Source organism: Rhinolophus sinicus, linkage group LG14, assembly GCF_036562045.2.
Source record: "Rhinolophus sinicus isolate RSC01 linkage group LG14, ASM3656204v1, whole genome shotgun sequence".
NCBI classification, from domain to species: Eukaryota; Metazoa; Chordata; class Mammalia; order Chiroptera; family Rhinolophidae; genus Rhinolophus; species Rhinolophus sinicus.
In genome coordinates, this window is record NC_133763.1 from 22649013 (window position 1) to 22675732 (window position 26720).

Consider the following 26720-nt stretch of genomic DNA (forward strand, 5'->3'; position numbering starts at 1 on the left):
ATCTTAAACTGTTTATCCCACCCTGCCTTATCTTTCCTATGGAAACCACAATAAAGTCCGTGGTCTGAGTGTTCCTTCCCTCCTGTCTTCTGTGTCCTGACCACGTTGGTGTTTTTTCATGTGGTCCTGTGTGGCATGCTATGCCTCCATCTCTAGGACCTGTGAGTATAATAAACTGTTTTTCTGAGCCTCACCTGTGTCTCCTTTTGTGGCTTCACCTGACCCATCATCTCAAAAAATACAAAGTACCATTCCATTGATCTGTATGTCTATATTTATTTCACTACCATACTGTTTTAATTACTATAGCTTTGTAGTAATTTTAAAATCAGAAAACATAAATCTTCTAACTGTGTTCTTCTTTTTCAATATTGTTTTGGCTATTCAGAGTCCCTTGTAATTCATATAAAATTTAGGGTTAGTTTCTTTTTCATTTCTACAGAAAATGTTATGGGGTTTTGACAGGGATTTCATTGAATCTGTAGCTCATTTGGGGTAATATTGTCATCTTAATAATATTAAGCCTTCCAATCCATGAACACAGGATGTTTTTCCATTTATTTAGGTATTCTTAATTTCTTTCAAAAATGTTTTATAGTTTCCAGGTAGAAAAATGACACTGAATATTCGGAATTACCCAGTGCACTTGTGCAGAATATGGAAGTGAATCAGCAAGACAAGAAAGAAGACAAGAGATTAGAGATAGGAGAGATACCGCCCTTTCCATTCCTGACCACAACTTAGTATGAAAGGAGGGTGGAGTCCATCACAGTGCCCAGACTAAGAAAATACTGAGCAGCTATCTTATAGAACAGTGTCTGAAATGGTATATCAGTGGTCTGTTACTATGTAAATATTACTCTGAAACTTTTGCAGCTTAAAACAAATATGTATTACGTTATCATTTCTGTTGGTCAGAAATTTGGGAGCAAGTTATCTGGGTGGCTCTGTGTCAGAGTCTCTCATGAGGCTGCATTCAACTTGTTGGTTGGTGCTGTTGTCATTTAAGAGACAAGACTTGCCTGTGATTGTCATTGTCAATGTTGGAACAGTACTGTTTTTAATACATAAGAACTTATGATGAAGCTCCCTGTGGTATTTCAAAGACCTTCTCATGCTGTGTGTTTGTTTTAGGTGCAGTATTACCAAGAAATGGTTCAGTAGCTCTCAGAGAAATAAGCATTCTGATTCTCTGGGTATGGAAACAGCTAAATTCACAACCAGCTTGATAACTAAATTGAAGAATTGGAGCATGGTGATAAAAACAATATTGTCTTATAGAGTGAAAATTATAAGTCAATATATCTCAGAGACATGTTCTTAAAATATTTTCCTGAAAAAATGTCCATAGGTCAGCATTGTTCATCACAACACTTTCCAGGCAGGCAAACATTGATTCATGAGTTTGAATTTATGTAACACTAAACATAACATCAGGAAATAATGCTGCAAGTAATTATCATACATAAAAGACTTCCTGTCGCAAAAATATCAGTTACATGAAGGAAAATTACTCATACTACCCTACACCTGCCTTTTTTAAGGACTGCTTATTTTACTTGATATGTTACAAGACTGATAACTTAAGATGCTTAAGATAAATTAAGATGTTGAAAAATTAAGATGCTTACACTAAAGGGCAAAATGTTTCTCTATTTTCATCATCTGCCAGTTAATTTGGTCTACACAGGGACTCACATGCCTGGCAGTTGGTGCTGGCTGCAGGTCGGGAAAGAATCTCTCTCCCTCTTGCTCTCTCTTCTCTCTCTCTCTCTCTCTCTCTCTCTCTCTCTCTCTCTCTCTCTCTCACACACACACACACACACACACACACACACACACATTTCTGGAGCTTGTTCTCTCTATCTCTGTCTTGCTCTCTTTCTCTGGAAGGAAGGATGGGCAACTCTATATAAAATCAGAGTTTCCTAATTTCTCTCCTTTATGCACCCACTCACACATGTAGGTACCATCAGGCTCTCATCTCCTGATACTGTGGGATTGGGACCTGGGGAATTAACACCTGTGGTGGGGAAAAGTGATCTTGGTCTTAGACTCAGTGCTCTCGTGTTTTCTGAAAGTAGAGTAAAACTTAGATCCTTCGCAGTTTCTGATTTAACAATGGGAGATATTTGTGTTACCACATTTTGAAATACAATCTACTATACTGAATAAGGAAAAAGAGCATCCGCAGTGTCAGTAGAAACCTTGGGGAACAGGGTATGAAAGGCCATTTTGACTTATCAAAGTAGATGGCTGATCCCAAGTAGAAACCAATAGGTAAGGAAAATGTCTAAGGAATACATTAATTTTGGAAAGAGAAGCTATAATGAATAATTCTAGACTCCCACATATTTTCATACAGAAGAAAGTTAGATTATTCCCTGGGATCTCTAATACGAAATGAAGGAGGCTACATTTTGAGGAAATGCTCTATAGGTTAGCATCTCCATCCAACACATCCTGGAGGCTATCTGAATAGCACTGTTTCTGACAAAGTACAAAAGTCCCTCCTCCATTATCCATGGGGATCCACTCCAAGACCCCCAGTGGATACCTGAAGCCACAGATAGTACAGAAATCTACATATTCTAGGTTTGTTTTTTTCCTATACTTACGTATATATGATAAGCTTTAATCTGTAAATTCGGCACAATTAAAGATTAATAACAATAACTTATAATAAAATGAAACAATTATAACATTACACTGTAATAAAAGTTATGTGAAGAAGATCCAGTCAGGATGGAGGAGTAGGTAAACACTGTGCTTACCTCCTGTCACTAACATATCAAAATTACAAATAAACTACAGAACAACCATCACCTGAAGTCTAGCTGAACCAAAGCACTATAACTAAGGACATATAGAAGAAGCCACCTCAAGACTGGTAGGAGGGGCAGAGACATGGAATAGGCTGGTACCACAACCATGTGAGACCATTAAAAATTGGGAGGGACATCTTGGGGGTGGAGGTTCCCCTCGTAGAAGCAAGGGGTCCTATCCCACACCAGGATTCACAGCCCAAGGTTTCAGTGCCAGGGAAAGAAGACCCCATAACTTTTGGCTGTAAAAAACAGTGGAGATCGTGTCTAAATGAGATGGAGGGTAGCTACAGTCCCAGGTGTTCATCTTATAGGGCCTGCACACAGACTTACTCGCTGGCAGACACTTGCATCTGATTCCAATGTGGGGCAACAGCTCAAAATGCATTAGGGACATACAGGGGGGAATGAAATTGTCTGGCTTCAGGATGAGGGCTGGAGGGGCAGATTTTTCCTGGATGGAGGAGCTGGAGAAACCACTGTTCCTTTGTTGAGCTCTCCCCGATCCCTGCATGCCAACACAGGTGGCAACAATATCTGAGTCTCCATCAACCTGGCTAACACTGTTCAATTGCCCTGATTCCATGAGACTCTACTGCACACAACTATCGCAAACCTAAGCTGCTTCCAGTGGCTTTTCCATGTAAACAGCCTGCCTTGACTCATGTTACAGACTTTCCTACAATCTCTGAAAGTTTTACAAAACACAAACAAGCAGCATCTGGCTTCAGTGTGTCCTGTACCTCTGGCTGAGCAGCCCTAAGTCTAGCACCAGTGATTGCCAGCCTCGGTTCTAGGCATGGACTTTGAGGTACTTCCAAGCCCAGTTCAGTTAGCCGCCATCTGCAGATTGCTTTGATGCTCATGCCAGGTGTCCTTGAAAAGGACAGAGGCTGTGGCTGAACTTGGTCTGCAGTGAGGCCCCTGCCAGGAGGTCCTGGGGCCAGTGTGCCTGGTAGCCAGTTTTGTATTCAGCTAGTGCACCACCCAGCTGCCTCCAGGGATGACACATCCAAAGGGCATACTGGGCAGGCACCAGGCCCTGCTAAAGTGAACATTGTTTTTAGGGACAGCTCCTGTACAACAACTTCTCCACTGCAGTCACAGCCAGTCCTCACAACCAATCAGCCTGAAGATCAATCCCTCCCATTGATGTGCAAATAGCAACCAAGGCACAACTACAACAGGAGACCAAACACAACCCACAAAAGAGACATACCTGGAGAACTTGGTTCAGTGACTAGGAAGACTGTGCCACTGAACCCCACAGCACACCAACTACATGAGGCCACTCTACTAAGACCAGGGGACATAGCAGCCCTACCTAATATATAGAAACAAACACAGGGAGGCAGCTAAAATGGGGAGACAAAGAAACATGACCAAAATAAGAGAACAGGACAAAGCTCCAGAAAAAGAACTAACCAAAACGGAAACAAGCACTCTACCAGATGCAGAGATCCAAACACTGGTTATAAGAATGCTCAGTGATCTCAGGGAGAATTTCAACAAAGAGACAGGAAACAGAAAAATGGAAGTAGAAAACATAGAAAAAAAGAACCAGTCAGAAATAAAGGATACCATAACTGAAATGACGAACACAAGGTCTACCAATTAAGGTCATGAACTTGCCACTGTGCACTTATACTGGAAGCACTGTATAAACAGCTCAGTAAGGTTTCATGACCTTGGTATATCACTGTCTCACAGCTGTGTTCATGTCCACGTATGGTGGTGTCTTGCTGAGTGGTGTTCATTATTGTTGTTGCATGTTTTTGTGTTCCGTTGCAAGAATGTCTGAGCTTGAAGTAAGAACAACAAAAAAACATTAAATTTCTTGTTAAACTTGGCAAAAGTGGAGGTGAAATCAGGGACATGTTAGTCCAAGTTTACGGGGATAATGCCATGAAGAAAATGGCAGTGTACAAATGGATTAAACATTTTTCTGAGGGGAGAGAATACATCACTGATGAAGAGAGGTCAGGGTGGCCAATGACAAGTAGAACTGATGAAAACATTGCAAAAATTCGTCAAATTTTGCATCAAAATTGTCAGCTGACTGTGAGAAGTACAGTAGACCAAGCAAACATCAACCGAATGAGAAACAGTAAGGAAAATCTTAACTGAAAATCTTGGCATGAGAAAGGTGTATGCAAAAATGGTCTCAAAGGAGCCCACCAGTGAACAAAAGCAAAGGAGAGTCTAAGTATGCCAAGACATTTGGAGAGGCAAGATGATATTTTGGGCCATGTTATCACTGGTGATGAAACATGGGTGTACGAACATGACCCTGAAGCAAAGCATCAAAGTGCACAATGGAAGTCAGCCAATTCTCCATGATCATAAAGTTCCGTCAGTCCAAATCAAGACTCAAAATGACCTTTATTGATATCAGCGGAATTATTCATTATGAATCTGAACCAACTGGACAAACAGTTAACCAAGTTTATTATTTAGAAATTCTGAAAAGGCTGCATGAATAAGTTTTGCCAACACTCTATGTATCTTGTATCACGACAATGCACCAGCTCACACGGCACTGTCTGGGAGGGAGATTTTAGCCAGTAACCAAATAACTGTATTGGAATACCCTCCCTACTTACGTGATCTGGCTCCCAATAACTTCTTTCTTTACCCAAAGATAAAGGAAATATTGAAAGGAAGACATTCTGATGACATTCAGGACATCAAGGGTAACACAAGGACAGCTCTGATGGCCATTCCAGCAAAAAGTAAGAAAAGATGATATGGGAACATTTGTGACAACATGGATGGATCTTGAGAGTATAATGCTAAGCGAAATAAGTCAGACAGAAAAAGCAAAGAACCATATGATTTCACTGATGTGTGGTATATAAACCAAAAACAACAAAAGAACAAGACAAACAAATGAGAAACAGAAACTCATAGACACAGACCATAGTTTAGTGGTTACCAGAGGGTAAGGGGGGTGGGGGGTTGGAGATGAGGGTAAGGGGGATCAAATATATGGTGATGGAAGGAGAACTGACTCTGGGTGGTAAACACACAATGTGATTTATAGATGATGTAATACAGAATTGTACACCTGAAATCTATGTAACTTTACTAACAATCGTCATTCCAATAAACTTTAATTAAAATAAAAGAAATAATCTTAAAAACAGCAAGAGAAAAACAGTTAATTGCCTATAACAGAGCTTCCATAAGAGTACCAGCTGATTTCTCAACAGAAATTTTGCAGGCCAGGAGAGATTGGTAAGCAATATTGAAAGTGATGAAAAGCAAGGACCCTACAACCAAGATTACGCTACTCAGGAAAGCTATCATTTGGAATCAAAGGACAGAAAAAGAGCTTCCCAGTCATGAAAAAGCTAAAGGAGTTCATCACTACCAAATCAGTGTTACAGAGGAATCTTAGAGAGACTTCTTTATGACAGGAAGAAAAAAAAGGTCTAAAATATGAATAATAAAATGGCAATAACTACATATCTATCAATAATTACTTTAAATGTAAATGAAATAAATGCTCCAATCAAAAGATAGGGTGGCTGAATGGAAAAGAAAACAAGACCCTTACATAAGCTGCCTACAAGAAACTCACTTGAGATTGAAAGACACACAGACTGAAAGTAAAAGGATGGAAAAAGATATTTTATGAAATGGAAACAAACAAAAAAGCTGTGGCAGCAATACTTATACCAGACAAAATGGACTTTAAAACAAAGGCTATAAGAAGAAATAAGGAAAGATATAGTAATCCCACTTCGGGGTTTTTATCCAAAGAAACTCAAAACACTACTTTGAGGAGACGTTTGCATTCATATGTTCATTGCAGCATTGTTTACAGTGGCCAAGATGTGGAGGGAACGTGGGTGTCCATCGATGGAAGAGTGGATAAAGACTAGGTGGTATATATCTACAATGGAATATTGCTCAGTCATAGAAGGGAATGTATTCTTGCCATCTGCAGTGGTATGGATGGACCTGGAGAGTATTGTGCTGAATGGAGTATATCAGACAGAGAAAGACAGATGCAATGTGATTTCACTTGTATGTGGAATCTAAAGAACAACATGAACAAACAAACAAAGCAGAAACAAACTCATAGATATAGAAAACATTTTGATGGTTGCCATATGGGAGTGGGTTGGGGGTGTGGGCGACAAAGAGGAAGGGATTAAGAAGTAGAAATTTGTTGTTACACAGTACTCATGGGAATGTAGGGCATAGCATAAGGAATATAGTCAATAATATTTTAATAACTATGGCGTTAGATGGGTACTAGATTTATTGGGGTGATAAATGAGAGGGAGATTGAAGGCAAGGTAAAAAGCTGAAGGTACTAAGAAGTACAAATTGGGGTGGGGGAGTGGCTGGTTAGCTCAATTGGTTAGAGCATGGTGCTGATGGCACCAAAGTTGCTAGTTCGATCCCCGCATGGGCCACTGTGAGCTGCACCCTCCTTAAAAAAAAGAAGAAGAAGAAGTACAAATTGGTAGTTACAAAATAGTCATGGGGATATAAAGTAAAGCACAGGGAATATAGTCAATGATATGGTAATAAATATGCATAGTGCCAGATGGGTACTAGACTAGTCAGGGGGATCGCTTCTTAAATTGTCTAACCACTATACTGTACACCTGAAATTAATGTAAAATAATATTGAATGTCAACTGTAATGGAAAAATTTTAAAGGGAGGGAAAACGTTAAGGGGATAAAGAGGCTCAAATTTCCAGGTATAAAACAAACAAGTCATGAGTATGTAATGTACAGAATAAGGAATATAGTCAATAATATTATGATAGTGTGGTATAGTGTCAGAGCGTTGCTGGACTCATCATATGATCACTTCTTTAGTTATATAAATGTTGAATAACTATCGTGTATACCTGAAACTAATACAATATTGTATGTTAGCTATATTTTAATAAAAATCTTGGAAAAAAATTATTTGAATGGTTTTGGGGTCATTATTAAGTAAAATAAGGGTGACTTGAACACCAGCACTGAGATACCACAACAGTCAATCTGATAACTTAGATGGCTACTAAGTGACTAATGGGGAGCGGGGGTTCGCCTACAACAGGAAAACACTGGACAAAGAGATAATTCACATCCTGGGCAGGACAGATTTGGACAGCAGGAGATTTTATCTCACTACTCAGAATGCACACAATTTAAAATTTATGAATTGTTTATTTCTGGAATTTTTTATTTAATATTTTTAAACAGCAGTTGACCATAGGTAACTGAAATCAAGGAAAGCAAAACCACGTAATGGGGGACTACCGTACGGAAAAGATATATTCATAGACGCAGCAGACAAATTTTGTTTAAATACTGAAAGTCTAAATTTCAAGATGATTTGGAGGTTTAGGTTTATAGTCAAACCTAGTATTATCAATTTACTCCTTGTTCATTAACTCTTATGGTCATGCCTTCATGACATGCTGATTTTTTTACTTAGAATTTATTGGGGTGACAGTGGTCAACAAAGCTACATAGGTTTCAAGTGCACAAGTCTATAATACATCATCTATATATTGCATTATGTGTTCACCATCCAGAGTCAGTTCTCTTTCCATCACCAAATATTTAACTCCCTTTACCCTCTTCTACCATTCCCCATCCAAATTTTGAAAACATTTATCTGTAAAGATATATGTACTCCAATGTTCATTACAGCATTATTTACAGTGGCCAAGACATGGAAACAACCAAAGTGTCCTTTGATGGATGGTTGGGTAAAGAGATACGGTGTATATTCACAATGGAATACTACTCAGCCACAAGAAAAGATGGCAACATGGATGGATCTTGACACTACTATGCTAAGTAAAATAAGTCAAACGGAAAAAGTTGAGAACCACATGACATGCTGATTTTAAACATCAAATCTAGTTTTTCTTTGCCTAGTTTTCCTCTGTACCTTTATTATAACAATTCTAACCATTATTAGAATTGTCTTCTTCATTACATTATGACTCACTGGAATTCATAACAATGTCTCAATTATTTTGGTGGCCCTCAAATTATTTAACATGGTGTTTTGACAGAACAGGCACTCAATAATTAGTGCAACCAACTTAATTCCTTAAATGGCTATACCATGTAAGAGCTACAACTGCTACATTTTATGAACAGTTAATATTAATTTCCTACAGTTTATTCTTCAATTAAGTAATACCAAATATGGTGTAATGTTCTGCATAATGACATTGTCTGCCCAGATTTAAAACCTATCATCTATTGATCATTTATATTAATGCAGATAATGAATTATTTAAATGGTCAAATATTGGTGTAAAGCCATCTGAAAAATAAGAAGCAAAACTGTACATTAAACTGGGTCTAAAAATTTGCCTTCCTCCAGCTCCCACATGTTTTTTTCACTGATTTTACCATATTTGTCTGTCTTCTCTCCAATTGCATCAACTGTGCCATCTGGATGCAGCCGGACAAACCCTCCTGTAAGTTTGTTGTAGAATTGAAGAGTATTTCCTTTCATAAATTTCCAGCTTTCTGCAGCCCACTAAATAGAAAAACAAAAGAAACAAAAAACACCAACATAAGAAGACAAAGAGAAGAAAATTACTAAGAAACACCCCTTTCTAAACATTTTATACTGTTTTGTTTTAACACATCAGATAGCTATTTAAACACTGTTTGTACCAAATAATTTAAAGCCAAAAGTAAAATCTTACTGTTTCTTTTCTGTTACATTCTAGCTTCTGCCCTGAGGATATAAAAGAAAGAGAGGACTATTACTTTCAGCAGTGTCACGCTTTCCTCCATCATGATATTAGCAGTTTTCAAGAAATGTGTGTACATGGCACTCACTTGCAGAGATGATACTGTTATCCCTGGCATACAGTTCTCTGACAATTTTACCATCATCTTCTCCTTGATCCAGCCATCTGTGAAAAGAAAAGTGTACTGAGTATATTCTACCTTTATATTTACACTAACCACAGGGCAATTATCTAGCCAAGCCAGAAATAATGGGTAATGGGAATTGAAAAAAACCATAGGTATCCAGTTGGTAAAAGCAGAATAAGAAATATAAAATAAAATGCTTAAAACGACTATGAGAGAGTAGGGAATGTAGGAGGGGCTGCTAGCCGATAAGGATAAAATATGTTTTTCCCTAACCCACAGGTGAATTCTTCAATCAGCCTGCCTAGGTCATAGATTTTACATCCACTGGACCAATTATTTTATCCTGTTCTTTGGCCACCAATTAGCGTTTAAACTATAATCAGTTATTTCATAAATGGCTATTACTGGTTCCATGGGGAAAGAGGCAGGAGAATGTTCAAAAAAATTGCAAATCTATCACCACTATTGGGAAAATAATCCCCAAATCAAGGCCTGATGACAGTGGGTCAGAAATGTCATTGTTGTATAAAAAGACATATGCAACATATATTTTATACATTGATTATTTTTTAACCTAATTTGGGACCTAGTCCAATTGGAATAAATTCTATTAAAAGAGACTTTCATTGTCCTTACTAATACGTAAAGTGAATTATATTTTTAAAATATTTCTTAATTTCCCAAGAAAGATTTAAATTTGTCACATCAGGAATAATGATAATCATATTTGTATCTTTCTACATAGAAGGAGCAGCCCCTAAAATTAATGTTCAAAAAAGTTACCCAACAAAGCACTAATAACCAGGAATATTTGAATAAACTATCCATTTCTTCAGAATACATGAACTTGAAACTGACTAATATGAAAACACACTTACAAACCTGTGACAGAAGAAGGCATATTCATGGTTTGTTGTGGGATCCCTGATAACAACATCATCAAGAAACCAGCCATTTCCTAAACACAGATTAAATGAAGAAAAATGTGCTGTGAACACGTATGCTTCAGGTATTAACTTGAAGTTTTGAGAAAGAGGACGTAGCTTCCAAACACATGTAAAGGCCTTGTGTACCTTTAAGCTTTAATACTTCAAATAAAGCAAGATATAAGGGAAGCTGTAAGAAGCATTTAAAAATATTTCTTATACATGTAACAAGAGCGCACTATATTTCAAGGCCTCATTGTTTTATGATACCTGTTTCATTATGATTTTCCAAACAGGTCGAACTAGAACAATTCTTCAACTGTTCTCGATTTCATAAAATGCCTTTAGAATCTTCCAAAGAACATATATCTGATGAGTTACAATACTTTCTATTCCCAAACATATACATAGAGTGTTATACACTTCATATACATGGTTTAATAAGCTAGTAAACGAACAGTCATTCATAATCTCTTTCCAAACATACACACTGAGCTGGTACACATGAAGATAATAATCTATTTTTAAATCTTTAATTGTACCTTAATTTTCAAACTGAAATTGATTAAAATATAATTTACCTTTATTTATAGATAAAATGGATTATTTTAAGTAGTTATAGCAGTTTTATCTATACAAAAGGCAGCTCAAAATACATCCTCATCCTTGACTTGATGAGATACTACTCATCAGCTCTAGGATAAAACAATTTTTTTGACATTCAATATTATTTTATATTAATTTCAGGAGTTAACATAATGGTTAGACATTTATATAATTTAAGAAGTGATCCTCCTGACTATGAGGTCTGACAATTAAGTTCACAAACTTGTTGCAATGATGTTGCTAAACTTTTTTTGATATCAGAGGGATTATTCATTATTAATTTGTACCAACTGGACAAAGAGTTAACAAAGTTTACTATATGCAAGTGCTGAAAAGGCTGAGTGGAAAAGATGACCTGAACTTTGCACCAACAATTCATTGTTCTTGCATCACGACAATGCACCAGCTCACACGGCACTGTCTGTGAGGGAGTTTTTAGCCAATAAACAAATAACTGTATTGGAACACCCTCCCTACTCACCTGATCTGGCCCCCAATGACTTCTTTCTTTACCCGAAGAGAAAGGCAATATTGAAAGGAAGACATTTTGATGACATTCAGGACATCGAGGGTAGTACAAGGACAGCTCTGACGGCCATTCCAGAAAAACAGTTTCAAAATTGTGTTGAAGGGTGGACTAGGCACTGGCATCAGTGCATAGCTTCCCAAGGGGAGTACTTCAAAGGTGACCATGGTGATATTCAGCAACGAGGTATGTAGCACTTTTTCTAGGATGAGTTCGCGAACTTAATTGACATACCTTCATATATAGGTATCACATCTTCTGTACCTAATCATCTGTCAAAGGACACATTGGTTGTTTCCACATCTTGGCCACTGTGAATAATGCTGCAATGAGTATAGGGGTACATATATCTTTATAGATAAATGTTTTTGATTTTTGGGGTAGACACCCAGAAGAGGAATTCTGGGTTGTACGGTAATTCTATTTGTAACTTTTTTAGGAAACTCCAGTGTTTTCCATAGTGGCTATACCAATTTACATTCCCAACAGCAGTGTATGAGGGTTCCTTTTTCTCCACAACCTCTCCAACATTTGTTATTACTTGTGTTGTTGATTCTAACAGGTATGAGGTGGTATCTCATTGTGGTTTTGATTTACATTTCCCTAATAGCTAGTGAAGTTGAGCATTTTTTCATATATCTGTTGGCCATTTGTAAGTCTTCATGGGAAAAATGTCTGCTCAGGTCCTCTGCCTATTTTTCAATTGGATCATTTGGGTTTTTATTTGTTATTTGTTGTGTGAGTTCTTTATATATTTTGGACATTAGCCCCTTCTCAGAGGTGTTGTTTGCAAATATTTTCTCTCTTTTGGTTGGTTGCCTCTTTCTTTTGTTGATAGTTTCTTTTGCTCTGCAGAAGATTTTTAGTTTGCTATAGTCTCATTCATTTATTTTAGCTTTTACTTCCCTTGGCTTTGAGGTCAAATTCATAAAATCCTCTCTGAACCCGAGTTCCATAAGTTTCATATCTCTGCTTTCTTTTAGTACCTGTGCAATTTATTGTTTCAGGTCGTGTGTTTGGGTCTTTGATCCATTTTGAGTTAATTTTGGTGAGATAGTAGTCTTGTTTCATACTTTTGCAAGTGGCTTCCAAATTCTCCCAGCACCATTTATTGAAGAGGTTTTCTTTTCTCCATTGTTTGTTTTTGCCTCCTTTGTCAAAAATTAAGTGCCCATATATATGTGGGTTTATTTCTTGGCTCTCAATTCTATCCCATTGGTCTGTGTGTCTTTTTTTCTGACCATGCTGTTTTGATTATTGCCACTTTGTAGTACAAATTAAAGTCAGGAAGTGTGGTACCTACAGCCTTGTTCTTTTTTCTTAGGATTGCGTTGGCTATTTGGGGTCTTTTGTGATTACCTACAAATCTGACGATTTTTTGTTCTATTTTGTTTTTTATGTCATTGAAATGTTGATGGGGATTGCATTAAATCTGTATATTGCTTTGTGTATTATGGCCATTTTAACTATGTTGATTCTTCCAAACCATGAACACAGAATATGTCCATTTCATATTTTCTATTATAAGAAAAACAACCTCCAGTTATATTTTATTGATTTAATTTTAGTCACTTTATAAATTCTCTCATTGCTTTTATAATTGTCACTTGATCCTCCTTGCATTTTAATAGACATTTCTATTACCTATAAGCAATACTGTATCTTTTTTCCAAAATTATAGCCGTTTTGAAAAACAAATTATATTGTTTTCCAACAAATGACTAAATTATAATGACAAAAATCCTTGTTGTAGTTCTAATTTTAATGGGTTTCAGTTTAAGTGGTTGTCTTGAGTTAAATCATTCTAAAATATATTTTCGGTTACAAATTTTGAATGGATTTTAAATAAAAATATTATTTGACTCTTAAATAATTTTTCTGCTTCAACCTTCTAAGGCAATGAACTTTATTAATAGATTTCCTAATACTGAATTACCCTTCCATTTCTTGGCATGAACCCTACTTAGTTGTTATCTATTATTCCTTAATTATATTTCTGGCTTCACTCTGCACACATATAACTCAGGATATATGCACCTACATTTATCAGTCAGGCTGCTCTACAACTATTTATCTGGAGAACACATTCTATGGAATACATGACATTGTCCCAGCAACTGCGAAAATCCTCACAAGTAACACAACATCAGTTTTATTTGAATATTTGGGGTTGGGAAAATAAGAAATTTAACTGTTAAATTACAATGTTGACTTAGGCCTCTGGTGCTGCTATAACAAAATACCACAGAGTGGGTAGCTTATAAAGAACAGAATTTTTTTTTCTTATAATTCTGGAGGATAGGTAGTCCATGACCAAGGCATCCGCATGGTCACCTTGTGGTAGGGGTTATCTTCCTGGTTCATAGCCAGAGCCTTCTCACTGTGTCCTCACAATGTGGAAGGGACCAGAGATGTCTCCAGAGCCCTTTTTATCTGAACACTAATCCCAGTAAACACCTTCCAAAGGCTCCACTAATATCACTGCATACAGGGAATTAGGATTTCAAGATGTAAATTTAGGGAGAAACATTCAGACCATAAAAAATATTGATAAACAAATGTGAAAAAATATCAAATAAAATTGTTTGCTTTAATTTTCAGTATAAACCATGAATCTGCTAAACAAAATGATACCTCCTTTAGAATAGGTGCTCTGAATTCCACAGGGCTTTTTTATTTCTGCTTGCTCTGGCCATTTCTACCACCACCAACTCCCAAAAGTGTTCCTAGATAAATATCAGCTGATTTTATAAATAAAGAGATAGAGAGGGGGTAAAGGAAACATGATTATAAAAGATTTTTTTTTTAAGTTTCCGTCTTAAAACATCTGTAAAGAAAATGTGGAAATGGAAAAAAATAGGTGAGTTTTACAAAACAACATATTCAATTGGTATTGAAAAATATAATTAAAAAATTATAATGACTATTGAAAACTTACTGTCACATGTACACTGCTTTTCCATTTATAAACAATCTCATGCAATCCTCACAATGACTACATGAGTTATTACTCACTTTATAGAGTATGTACTGAAGCTCAGAGAGGTTAAGTGACTTGCTCCAGATCAAAAATTCAACAAGTGACAAGGCCTGGATTCAAATCTATGTAGTTGACTTCTATTCTAAAATTCCTTTACTATGCTACAGCAATGATATCTCAGTTTCTGAAATTCCATTTAATGGATAAACTGGGAAAATCAGAATTTGGAGGAACAAAAATAGGACTTGAACTCTCAACCAAAATCAGGATCAAAACGCTGTACCAAACTTTTTAGGATTTAAATTCATATTGCTAGCTCTTAGTAAACTCAAGCTCAGGCATTCCATCTTGGTCATCTTTGTATTTATTATAGAAAATACTTGGTACTGCACTTTATACGTAGTAGATCCACCAAATTGGTGTGTAAGTGTTAGTTTGGACACATTGGCATGTCCTTTTAATGTTGTACTAGACTCTAGTAACTAGAGCATTTCTAACATACCTGCTGAGAATCATCAGACTCCCTGCAGAGTATAATGCTATTTGACTTAATACTTACCATAGATTAGGGCCTAGACTCTGTAAAATTAGCTGTCAACTGACAGAAAAATAAGATGCAAAAGATTTCAGTCTGGTCAAAATATAAATGAATTTTGTTCAAGAGAGAAGAAAACCTCAAAGTTATGTTTTATTATCTTAAGAAATTAGCCATACTTGAAAGTTAATTTATCAATCTCATTCATCATTCTTTTTGTTTTCACTGATTGTAAATATATATTTTTCAGTATCATGCAACCACTTTGAACCACTTTGTCACCCTGCTAATTCCCTCATTACTTATTTAAATACATGTTCATTATATATTGGTAGGAAAACTTTGTTCCTGACATTTTGAAAATTATACATTGACTTTTTTTGGTAAAAGAGTTCACCATTTTATTTGATGCTTTTTGGGTTTTTATCCTTTTGTAGTACATGCACTTCAGTACTCTTGTGTTGTATTACAGGATTTTGTTTACCTTATGGCTATTTCATACACTAGCAGAAAATGAACTTATAGGGAAAATGTGGGTCACCTCACAGAACTGATGGGAAAACTGAGGAAGAACCATGAACAAACTAGCAGCAGATAATAGAGCTGGGACCTTGCTGCCAGGACAGTCTCCTTAACATGCCATTCTTGGCACTATTGCTAGTACTTCAAACTATCACTACTACTAGACACTGCTGCTATATCCACCAGTAGCATGCTAGAATGTTGCCACAAGCCCCAGCATGTAAATCCCAAATTCTTTCAATATTTATAGATCAATTTTTCTAGCATTTTAAGCATAGCATTCACTTGGGCAAGCCTATGTCATTTTAAAGAAAAATAATACATCTACTTAAAATTTAAAGAATATTTAGGGACAATATTTTAATTTCAGATAGTCAATACTTAAAGATCAGTCAATTACAAGCTTTCCACAATTATTTTCTAGATCTGTACAGGGTTTCACACGAGTAGAATGCAATCAGACCTTGACTGTCTACCTATGGAGACTCTTACCTGGACCAAGCCCATCATGTCCTATGACAATCTTGTACAAAACCCCAAGGTGCACCGCTTCCAGAGAGAAGGTGTCGGTCTGTAACAGGTCAAAAAAGTATAGTTCAATCCGGACTCTGAGTCTGATTTCTAACCAGAGTATAAATTAAGACACAGTAAAAATTGATTATAAAAATAATTAGGTTCATTCAGTAAATATTCAAAACTGTCTAAATTAAGAAAGTAAAGGTAGAACAATGTTAATTTATAGAACATAATAACAAGTTTTCTAATATATCTCACTCTTCTTTGTTGCCAATTTTTCATTATAAAAGCATAAATTTGGGGATTCTCCACAAACATATTTTTCAAATAATGACAATATAAATGAAATAATTATAAACTATACTAAAAGTGTCCATTCATTTGAACACAACAAACTCTTATCTGCTCTGGGAGGAAATGTTTTTAGCAATGTTTATGTGCCATTCACAAATATAATGTTTCTAAAGTTATTTTACAATATTGATACCATATTATTGGAAATTTATAACATTTATCTGAAGTCCCAATGTGCTATTACAATCAAAGTTATTCATGTTTGAGTTCCAACGATTTATGTATTTAGAATATGTGTAAAAGTGAGGAGCCCAGAGTTCTTTTGATAAAAATTAAAATAATGATACAGGTTAAAATGCAAGAAAAATACATGATGTAGCACATCAGTTGAAAAATATTCCAGAAACAAAACATAACCTTTGCATTTGTATAGTGTCTTATACATTTGAAATATTTTCACATACATTTTATTTGATCCTTAAAAGTCACCCAGTGAGTGGGATTTATAGGTGATGTAATACAGAATTGTACACCTGAAATCTATGTAATTTTACTAACAATTGTCACCCCAATAAATTTAAAAAATAAATTAAAAAAAAAGTCACCCAGTGACAAGAAAATATATATCCATTCTACAGATAAGAGAGAACAAAACCAGGATTAGAGCTCAGGTCCTCTGATATGTAATAATACTATATTTCTTTGCAACCACTCTGCCTCAGCATAAGTGGAATATAAAGAATATAAACAGATAAAACTATTAGCTTTCATGTACAAAAAAAAAAAGTCTGTGCCTGCCACAAGTTAATGAGTAACATTGTTATCCATTTATCCATGAAACAAATCTGCTAAAAAAAAAAAAGAGGAATTTCTATGTAATAACAGAAATACTAGCAAGGAAAATTATGAGTTATAATATTTGTGATAACTGATGTAGAGAATGCTAAAGAAAAGAAAGGAAACATAATGAAAATATCTTAACATACTTAACTTCTAATCTGAGTCATAAAAAAAAACAGATATAGCTAAAATATAATGGGCCCTCTATGTTGTACTTAGTTAAAAAAAATAAGTATTACTTGCATATTAATATTAGTAATAGCAAAAATAATATAATATATTCAGTTTCTACATTTGACAATGGAAATTGTTATATATAATAATCATTTAGCAATATAAAGGTAGGTTTAAAACTTAGACAACAGGGAATGACTTCAGCAACACAGTGGACTAGGCAGATCCAAGCCCTCACTCCCCCATGGAGACACCATTTTAACAACAATAAATGGACTAGTATACTTTGAAAATTTTGGACACCAGATGAGAAACTGCAGCACCCAATCCAATGCATAATAAAGAAGGGACTCCATTGAAATCAATAGGGAAGTTTGTAACTTTTGGGGTGCAAACTTCCATAATCCTCACCCTATTTGGTATAATACATCACAACTGGGAGGAATATTTCCATACCCCAAATCCTCTCTTGGGACAGACACAGAAGAATAGACCACACATACAAATTCTGGCTTCTTTGGGGGTTACCCTCATTTAACTTGGAATACTAACAGTAATGGCAGCATAGTTTGGAAGATAATGAAAACAGAGGTGAGTACTGTTTCATGTGAAAACTACAGAGATTCTACAATATAGCAGGCAGACATAGCAGGAGAGTGGGGGAGTTTACCACAGATTCTCAGCACTGGAGAAGAAACAGCAGCAAGCAGCTCAGGAAAATTAAAACAGTTAAAAGCATGTATACAAGTATAGAGAAGACACATAGCCAGCAAATTTTTCAGAGGTCCTAGAAACTCTAACCATGCTCATTAATTAAGGTCTTCCCCAGCACAGTCATTCCTTCAAAACTGAATGAGATGGTTGTTGTTTTTCAAATGCTCAAATCTCAACAAAAGATCACAAGGCATATAAATAAAGAGGGAGACATGGTCCAATCAAAGGAACAAAATAAAATTCCAGAAACCAACCCTCAAGAAATGCAAATCTATGAGCTTTCTGAGAAAAAAATTAAAACAATGCTCTTAAATATATTCAGTAAGTTAAAAGATAACACAGAAAATCAACTAAACAAAATCAGGATACTGATGCATGAATAAAATGAGAATATCAACAACAACAAAACAAAACAAGAAGGAAGCATCAAAGAGAAATTCTGGAGCTGATAAATACAATCAGTGAATTGACAAATTCATTAGGTGGTTTCAATAGCAGACTTGATAAGGCAGAATGAATAAAGTAAACTTGAAGACAGGTCATTTAAAATAATTGAAAAGAGGAAAAAAAAGGATGAAGAAAAGTGAAGAGTGCCTAAGGGACTTGTAAAAGAAATAATGGATGAGGATTTTGCAAATCTGGGTAGAGATGTAGACTTTTAAGTTCATGAAGTTCATAAGTCCCCAAACAGATTCAACTCAAAGAGATCTTCTCAAAGACACATTATAACTTATTTTTCAAGGCCAGCATGACCCTGACCAAAGCCAGAAAGGAATACTACAAGAAACAAACCAAAACACATTATAATGAAATTGTCAAAAATTAAAGACAAATAGGGAATCTTGAAAGCAACAAGAGGAAATTGATTCATCATGTACTAGAGAGCTTCTATAAGTTTATGAGTAGATTCCTGAGCAGAATCATAAAGGCTAGAAGGCAATGGGATAATATATTAAAACTTCTGAAACAGAAACCTGTCAACCAAGAATTCTATATCAAATATAATTGTCCTTCAAAAATAAAGGAAAAATTTAGACATCCCCAGATAAAACAAAAGCTAAAGGAATACATTACCACTAACTGCCCTATCAGAAATGTTAAAGACAGTCCTCTAAGTTGAGAAAAAGGAGAGTAGATAGCAACACAAAGTGATATAAAAATAAAATCTCCCAGTGAAGGTAAGTACATGGACAAATACAGTAACTTACATTATTATATTTTTGGTGCATAAGTCCATGTTTAATGCTTGTATAGAGCTAAAAGACAAAGTATAATAAATATAAATCTATGTAAATAGGTATACAACATATAAAAGATATGCATTGTGACATTGATAACATAAAGTAGGAAGGTGAAGCTGTTAAGGAGTAGTTTTCATACTGAAGTTTGATTGAAGTTATCAGTTTAAAATTAACTTACAATTTTGAGATGTTTTATATAATCAAAATAGTAACAGCAAAAAAAAGGCTATAAATATGAGCAAAAGGAAAGAACCTCTCAAATATATGAAGCAAATATTAACAGGACTCAAGAGAGAAATAAACAGTAACACAATAATAGTATGATATGTCAATGCTCCACTTTCAATAAGGGATACAAGAACTATTCAGAGCATTTATAAAAAAACAGAGGACTTGAGCAACATTATAGAACAATTGAACCTAACAGACACATATAGAACTTTCCACTCAACAACAGCAAATATACAGTTTCTCAAGCACATACGGAATGTTCTCCAGATTGATCACAGATTATGTCACAAAACAAATCAACAAATTAACAAATATTGAAATCACCCAAGTATCTTTTATAACAACAGTGGAATAAAACTAGAAATAGCAGAAGGAAAACTGGAAAATTCACAAATATGTGGAAATTAAACAACGCACTCTTAAACAAGTGATGGGTTAACAAACAATCATAAGCAAAATTAGAAAGAATCTGGAGACAAATGGAAACACAACATACCAAAACTTATGGGATGCAGCACAAGCCGTACTAAAAGGGCAGTTTATATCTATGAACGCTTGCATTAAAAAAGAAGAAAGACTAACTAAATTCAAAAATCAAGGAACTAGAAAAAGAAGAACAAACTAAACAAAAAATTGGCAGAAGAAAGGATATATAAAGATTAAACAGAGATAAAAAAATAGAAAACAAGATTAAAAATTAAGAAAACTAAAAGTTTAATTTTTGAAAAGATCAACAAAATTGACAAATCTTTATCTAGATTAACTAAGAAAAAAGAGAGAAGACTCAAATGACTAAAATCAGAAATGAAATAAAAAAACATTACAATCGGTATCACAAAAACAAAAAAGATTATAAGAGAATTCTATGAATAATTGTATGCCCCAAAATTGAACAACCAGGAAGGAAAAAATTAAGAACAGAATTACCATATGACTCAACAATTCTTCTCCAAGGTATATACCTTCAAAATCTGAAAACATTTATCCATAAAAATATATGTGCTCCAATGTTCATTGCAGGTTTATTTACCGTGGCCAAGACATGGAAACAACCAAAATATCTTTCAATAGATGACTGGATAAAGAAGATGTGGTATATATACACAATGGAATACTACTCTGCTATAAGAAAAGATGAAATAGCGCCATTTGCAACAATGCAGATAGATCTTGAGACTACTATGCTATGCGAAATAAGTCAGACAGAAAAAGTAGAGAACCATACGACTTCACTGATACGTGGGATATAAAACTGAAAGCAACAAAGGAACAAGACAAACAAATAAAGAAACAGAAACTCATAAACACAGACAATAGTTCAGTGGTGACCAGAGGGTAAGGAAGGAGGGGGGATAGAAGAGAGTAAAGGTGGTCAAATATATGGTGATGGAAGAGAACTGACTCTGGTTGGTGAACACAGAATGTGATATATAGATAATGTATTAAAGACTTGTACACTTGAAACCTATGTAATTTTACTGTCCACTGTCACCCCAATAACTTTTAATTAAAAAGAAAAAGAAAACAAACATGAAAAATAGAAAATCTAAAGAGACTTATTAGTAGTTAGGAAACTGGAGCAGTAATCAAAAACTTCTCAACAAATAAATATCCATTACCAGATAACTTCACTGGAGATTTACACCAAACATCTAAGAAAGAATTAACACCAATGTTCCTCAAACTCATCCAAAATATAGAAGAAAAGAGAACACTTCCAAACTCATTCTATGAAGCCAGCATTGCTGTGATACCAAAGCCAGACAGACATGACAAGAAAACTGGAGACCAATATCCTTGATAAACATTGATGCAAATATCTTCAACAAAATACTGGCAAACCAAATTCAACTGAACATTAAAAGGATTATGCATTATGACCAAGCACAATTAATTCCTGAAATGAAAGGATGGTTTGACATGAAAAATCAATGTAATAAACCATTATAATGAATAAAATACAAAATCCAGATGATTGTCTCAATTGATGCAGAAAAACCATTTCACAAGTTTCAGCACTCTTTCGTGAAAAACACACTAAAAAAACTGGGATGAGAAGTAAAATACTTCAATATAATAAAGGTCAGTTATGAAAAGTCCAGAGCTGACACTATACTCAATGGTGAAAGACTGGAAGCTTTCCTTTAAGATCAGAAAAAAGACAAAAATGCTCACCCTCATCCTTTCTATTCAAGATAGTACTAGAAGTTCCAGCCAGAGGAATTAGGCAAGAGAGAAATAGTCTTTCAAAGTGGAAAGGATGAAGTAAAATTATCTTTGTTCACAAATAACACGATTTTCTCTGTAGAAAACCCTTATGATATCACCAAAAAAAATCTATTAAAATTAATAAATAAATTCAGCAAAATTACAGGATACAAAATCAATGCACAATAATCAGGTGTTCTCCATTCAATTACAGACTATCATCAATATGAGTTTGGGCCTCTAAATTGATGCTGTTGCTAAGAGAACATCTCAGTAAACATGTTGGGTTTTCCAGAATATATAACATGAGAAACTAAAAAGAATCCCGCTGGAAAGTGCAGCCAGATGGAAAGTGCACATTTGCTGTGGTCTGGGAAGTCAAAACTCGAAATAAAGTGTGTTGCTTTATTTACTTTAAAAAAAAAAAAAAGTTGTGTTTCTATACATTAAAAATGGCCCACGTCAAAAGGAAATTAAGAAATCCATTCCATTTATAATAGCATCCAACATAATAAGAAACTTAGGAATAAACTTAACCAAGGACTTAAAAGACTTGCTCATTAATAACTTCAAAACATTGCTGAAAGAAATGAAAGCAGACAAAAATAAATAGAAAGACATCCTGTTTTCATGGGTTGGTAGATTTAATATTGTTAAGAAGTCAATACTAACAAAGCAATCTACAGATTCAATACAATCCCTATTAAAATTGCAAGGCATTCTTGCATAAATAGAAAAATCCATCCTAAAATCCATGTGGAATCTTAAGGGATGATGAACAGTCAAAATGATTTTAAAACAAAGAAGACCAAACTTGGAGGGTTCATATTTCCTGATTTCCAAACATACTACAAAGCTACAGTAATCAAAACAGTGTGGTACTCACATAAAGACAAAGATACAGTCCAATAGTATAGAATAGGAAACCCCAAAATAAACCCTTAGATATATGGTCAACTAATCTTCAACAAGGCTCCAAGACCACTTAATGGGGAAAGGACAGTCTCTTCAAAATAGCATTGGAAAAACTAGATATCCACATGCAAAATAATAAGTTGGACCTTATAGCAGAAACAAAAATTAACTCAAAATGGATTAAAGATCTAAACATAATAACCAAAACTAAAAACTCCTAGAAGAAAACATAAGGGAAATGAATGAGAACTTTGGATTTGGCTGTGATTTCTTAGGTATGAAACCAAAATTATGGAGGGAAAAAAAAAAGCAAAATGGACAAAAGGGACTATACCAAACTTTAAAAAAAAGTTAGAAAAACTTCTGAACTTAAAAAATGAACTTCTGTGTATTACAGGATACAATTTAAAAAGTAAAAAGGCAACTTACAGAATTAGAGAAATTTACAAATCATATATGTGATAAATATCCAGAATACATAAAGGACACCTACAAATCAACAGCAAATAAATAAATAACTTGATTTTAAAGTGGCAAAGGACTTAAGAAACATTTCTCAAAAGATGATATACAAATTGCCAACAAGCATATGAAAAGATGTTAACATCATTTAACATTAGAGAACTGCAAATTAAAACCACAATGCGGTATCACCTCACGACCAGTAGGATGGTTACTGTCAGAACATGGAAAATAGCAAGTGATGGTAAGGATGTGAATAAACTGGAACCTTTGCGTATTTTTGCTGGGATTGTAACATGGTACAATTACTATGGAAAACAATACGATGGTTCCTCAAAAAATTAAAAATCAAAATTCCATATGACCTAGCAGTTCCATTTCTGAGTATATATCCAAAAGAATTGAATGGTAAGTACAAAAAAGATATTTGCACACCCACTGCATTATTCACAATCGCCAAGAGTTTGAAACATCCAAAATGGCCATCAATGAATAGATGGATAAAAAATGTGATATATACATACAATGGAATATTATTCAGCCTTACAAAGGGAGGAAATCCTGTCACATTCTAAAACATGAATGAAATTTGAGAACATTATGCTAAGTGAAATAAACGAGTCAGAAAAACACTATTACTGTATGATTCCAATTATATGAGGTCTCTAAAGTAGTCAAATTCAGAGAAACAGAAAGTAGAATGGTGGTTACCAAGGTTCTGGGGGTGAGGGAAATGAGTTGTTTAATCATTATAGAGTCTTAGTTTTGCAAGATGAAAAATTTCTGTATATCTGTTGCACATAATGCAAATGTACTTAAAACTAATGAACTGTGTACTTAAAAATAGTTAAGATGGTAAATTCTATTTTATGTATTTTTATCACAATTTTTGAAAAACAGACAAAGGATATTTTCATCACTTACTTGTCCTCTTAAAAAACTGAAGGAGCTCTTCGACTGGAATAGTTGTCTGGATCCTGTATCTCCCTTTTCCCCAAAGATAGAAATGTAGACATTTGCTATTGTTCCAGCATTCCAAAGCTCACCCGTTGCCACATGCACTTCATATATTGTCACTGACAATAAAAGAAATAGAAGCTTTATATGCTAAGCATTATTCATATGATAGAAAAATTATATGTGTATATATTTTATATACATACATATATATATGTGTGTGTATATATATATATATATATATATATACATATATATATGGTGTGATCAAATGACATGGGGAATGTTTAAATAAAAAAATTTATTACAGTAAAAGTTACCTTGCCATTAATCCCCCTCAAAATTCTCCCCTTGCTTTGAACACACTTATGCCATCATTATTGCCATTTTCTGAAGCAGTTCTGGAAGTCCTCTTTCATGAATGTCAGTGTCTTTACTTCATCCTCCATCATGACAACACTCCATGTCACACATTGCTTCTGGTACAGCAATTTCTCTCAAATAAAAAATACTATGGTGTGTCTTCATTCACCTTATTCACTGGATCTGTCACTGTGCAACTTCTAGCTCTTCCCCAAAGTCAAAATGACCATGGAAGCAAAATGTTTTGAATCGATTCAGGACATCAAGGCAGCCACAGCAACGCAACTAAAGACATTCATGAAAGAGGACTTCCAGAATTGCTTCAGAAAGTGGCAAGAATGATGAGATAAGTGTATTCCAAACAAGGGGGAGTATTCTGAGGGGGATTAATGGCAATGTGTCTTTTACTGTAATAAAATTTTTTTTGTTTAAACATTCACTGTATTTGTTGATCACTATATACTGCAAGTGCCAAAAAAATGTATACACATGACTTGTATTCATCTTTTGTTATCAGTATGTATTGAGTATTACAATTTTAATGCAGCTTTTTCCTTTCTTAAAATGTGTATACATTTTTCTGGCACCCTCTGTGTGTGTGTGTGTGTGTGTGTGTGTGTGTGTGTATACACATGTATATATGTATATATATGTACATATATGTATATATAAATATGTATATGTGTGTATATGTGTATATATGTGTATATATGTGTGTGTATATATATGTGTATATGTGTATATATATATATATATATATATATATATATATATATATATATGTGTAAAATCAAGAGTTCCAGTTTCAGGTACGATGGAGTAACACATTCCACCCAGTTTCCCCACTGAATACAGGTATAAAATCTTGACAGAATGTATGGAGCAGCTATATGAATGAAGACTCTGAAAAATTAAAAGTTGCAGGACTGGCAAAGAAGATCAGAAGTTAAAGTACCAATAAGCAGCAGTGATTTTACGATTTTTCATTTTTCTCTCTCTGTCATCTCCCAGCTGGGACTCTGTGTTCCAGAAACCTAGAAGTAGGCACCGGAGCTGAAACACAGGAAGCTCAGGAGAAGTCCTCTTGCTTTGGCTCAAGAAACAGGAACAGGAACAGCTAACACACAAAGTAGGTGCAGATATTCTACCATTATTTTCTCTTTCATTTCTCCATTTTCTCACATCCCATTATCTGGGCTGAAACACACAGGAGACAAGCCTGTGAGGAAAAAGAACTTTCACTTCTGTTCAGAGGAGGTGGGTTTCAATAGGGTAGGGAGAATATCCATTGCTGTCTTTCCTCTCTGTCCTGCCACTGCTTAGCCCTAGACACAGGAAGACTGCAGATGTACACAGAAAAACAGGAAAACTAAAACACCAGCTAACCAGCCAAAAGACCAAAGAAAGGGACCATGGAACTGGAAAGTTCCAAACAAACAGGTTATGAAGAAGGAAGAAAAGCAAACCGATAAAATTGTTTATGAACTCCTGGGCTCATCTGCGGCTGCAGAGATGCAGGGGGCCCCAGGACAGAACAGAGACAACAAGAGCCAGAAGGTGGGCTCTTTCCCTGCATCCCACAGCTGATCTCTCCTGCTGAGACAGCAGCATATCCAGGTTTGAGGCAGTAACCTCAGCTGAGATCTCCAGCTGGGCCCTAGGTCAGACAAAGGAAGTAAACACCATACCTGCCCCGCCCCCACTCTCCCACAGCAATCTTACCCCGCCCTTCCAGAGACTCAAGCAGGGGCCCTGAACTGAGGAGTAGTGTCAGATTACAGAGGAGCCCTAGCACTCAGAATGTGGGAAGACCCTGTTTGCAGCTGTGACCCAGGGAAGAGGCTAGGAAGAGTGTGACACTGCTGGGCTGGGAGACAGAAGACTCCTCCATCCCCAGCCCCCACCTTTTCTGGCCTGCCTATGGCAGGGCAATTACAACTGCAGAGATACACCCAGGGGTCAGCAGCAGGTGGCAGAGGCAGTTCTGGACTTTCAGCAGGGCAGAAATCTCACACCCTCCACA

The 26720-nt window shown here is 35.3% G+C and overlaps 1 protein-coding gene across 1 annotated transcript in view; it reads right to left on the minus strand.

Annotated features, from left to right (window-relative positions):
* Positions 1-26720, minus strand: part of RP1 (RP1 axonemal microtubule associated) — a 229233-nt gene that overhangs the window by 40659 nt on the left and 161854 nt on the right. The window contains exons 7-12 of the mRNA XM_074318846.1: positions 24302-24453; positions 16275-16353; positions 10570-10645; positions 9649-9725; positions 9513-9544; positions 9211-9340 (exon numbers count right to left, since the gene is read on the minus strand). Of these exons, the coding sequence (XP_074174947.1) occupies positions 9211-9340; positions 9513-9544; positions 9649-9725; positions 10570-10645; positions 16275-16353; positions 24302-24453 (546 nt within the window). The remainder of the gene's footprint in view (positions 1-9210; positions 9341-9512; positions 9545-9648; positions 9726-10569; positions 10646-16274; positions 16354-24301; positions 24454-26720) is intronic.